General features: G+C 47.8%; 1 protein-coding gene across 1 annotated transcript; it reads left to right on the forward strand.

The window, feature by feature from the left end:
• The first annotated feature begins 553 nt into the window (after nt 1–553).
• Nucleotides 554–1525, forward strand: LOC124104937 (olfactory receptor 1L4). The gene has a single exon (XM_046461976.2). The coding sequence runs from the start codon at nt 581–583 to the stop codon at nt 1523–1525; it is 945 nt and encodes a 314-aa protein (XP_046317932.1). The 5' UTR covers nt 554–580.
• The last annotated feature ends 559 nt before the right edge of the window (nt 1526–2084 follow it).

Consider the following 2084-nt stretch of genomic DNA (forward strand, 5'->3'; position numbering starts at 1 on the left):
GGTGTCTGGTGAAGAGATTTAGAGTGGTATTTAGATGGCCTGGGTCCTAACTCTTTGACTAAATAGGTGATGATGATGATGATGATGATGGTGATGATAGACTAATGATGAGTAGTCACATAAAAGTTATACAACTTATTATGTGTCAGGCAGTGTGCTAACTATTTTAAATTTACTATTCACTTTATCCTCATTACCAAGTCCAAGGATAGAAACTAGTATTTTCCTCATTAAAGAAGAAGGAACCAAAGCTCAGAGAGGACATACTACCTTATTAGTAAAGTGAAGACTCAAAATCAGGTATGACAACAAAACTTGAGACTTCCAATCATTACCTTAGAACACCCTTGTGAAATGTGGTTTCTTCATAAAAGTAGGATCATTCAATGAGCAATGTGGTTTTCAATCTGTTTTAGCAAGCAAAAATCTAAATTATCAAAATTTTTGTAAATACTCTGTGTTCGGGATGTGTATAAAAATTTACATATGGAACCTCAACATGCAGAAAGTCCACCTGGGGTTCCTCGGATTTGGGACCTGCTGACTCCTCACTCCTCAGCATTCCTACTTGGCTTGGAGTATGGCTCTGGTCAACCTCACATCCGGCCCAGATTTCCTCCTCCTTGGCCTGATGGATGACACAGTTGCCCATCCAGTGTTGTTCCTGCTCTTCCTCAGCGTCTATCTGCTCAACGCCATGGGCAACCTGAGCATGGTGGTACTGGTGAGGTCCGATGGGGCTCTGTGCTCCCCTATGTATTACTTCTTGGGTCACCTGAGCTTTGTGGATGCCTGCTTTACCACGGTCACGGTCCCCCGACTGCTGGTCAGCCTGCTCCACCCAGCTCAGGCCATATCCTTCCAAGCATGCTTTGCCCAGATGTACTTCTTCCTGGCTCTGGGCATCACCGAGAGCTACCTCCTGGCGGCCATGTCCTACGACCGCGCGGTGGCGGTCTGCCAGCCACTGCACTACACCGCTGTCATGACACCCTGGCGCTGCAGGGCGCTGGTGGGTGCGTCCTGGGCGGTGTCCCACCTGCACTCGCTGCTCCACACCCTGCTCATCTCCGCGCTCTCCTACCCCCACTCTGCCCCCGTGCGCCACTTTTTTTGTGACATGACGGTGATGCTGAGTTTGGCGACTTCGGACACGTCCACCGCGGAGACTGCCATCTTCTCCGAGGGCCTGGCGGTGGTGCTGACCCCACTGATTCTCGTGTCGCTCTCTTATGCACACATCCTAGTCGCGGTGCTTCGAGTGCGGTCGGCAGGAGGCAGTCGCCGTGCCTTCTCCACCTGCGGGGCCCACCTGGTGGTGGTGTCGCTTTTCTTTGGCTCTGTCCTGTCTGTATATTTCCGACCTTCATCTGCCTACTCCGCGCGTTACAACCGCCTGGCCAGCGTGGTGTATGCAGTGGTCACACCGACCTTGAACCCGTTCATCTACAGCCTTCGAAACAAAGAGGTCAAAGGCGCTCTAAAAAGGAGGCTCAGATGCCGAGCCGCACCCCAAGATGTGTAAGGACAGGTCTGGGTTCACCAGCACTTTAGTAATAATACCCAAAACTAAGTTTCTCAATTTGGATCCTATGACATCTTATTTTTTTTGTTAAATAAAAAACTAGATGAAGTAAATATGACATGTTGATTATCGTGGTGGGTACATAGCAGTAAGTCCAATCCATTCAGTGTTGCCAGAGTGCTTGAACTAGACTTGACTTTACAAAAACTGGGGGCAACAATGAAGGTAAGGCAAAGAAACTTTACCTGTTGGTGGAAAAGGGAAAGAAGAGTGTGACACAGCAAAGAGGGGTGGAGAGGAATGTTGAGAAGCAGGAGAGGTCTGAGGAGTTTTTTCCACATTTTTTGTTGGTGCATTAGAGTTGTACATAACCACGGGATTTATTTTTACTTTTTCATACATGCACACAATGTAGCAATGTAATTTGGTCAATATCACCCCCAACACTTCTCCCCTCCTTCCTCACCTCCCATCCCCTTTACTGATCTCCCTTTGATTTTCATGGGATCCCCACCCCATTCTCCTTTTTTTTTTTTTTTTTTTGCTTTTTCCTCTCTAA

Source organism: Marmota monax, unplaced genomic scaffold (genome assembly GCF_021218885.2).
Source record: "Marmota monax isolate L192 unplaced genomic scaffold, Marmota_monax_Labrador192_F-V1.1 WCK01_AAM20220418_F8-fsc00847, whole genome shotgun sequence".
In the NCBI taxonomy this organism is placed as follows: Eukaryota; Metazoa; Chordata; class Mammalia; order Rodentia; family Sciuridae; genus Marmota; species Marmota monax.

What these genes read in the sequence shown, in the direction of transcription:
- LOC124104937 (XM_046461976.2), top strand. Translation starts at nt 581, where the DNA reads ATGGCTCTGGTCAACCTCACATCCGGCCCAGATTTCCTCCTCCTTGGC.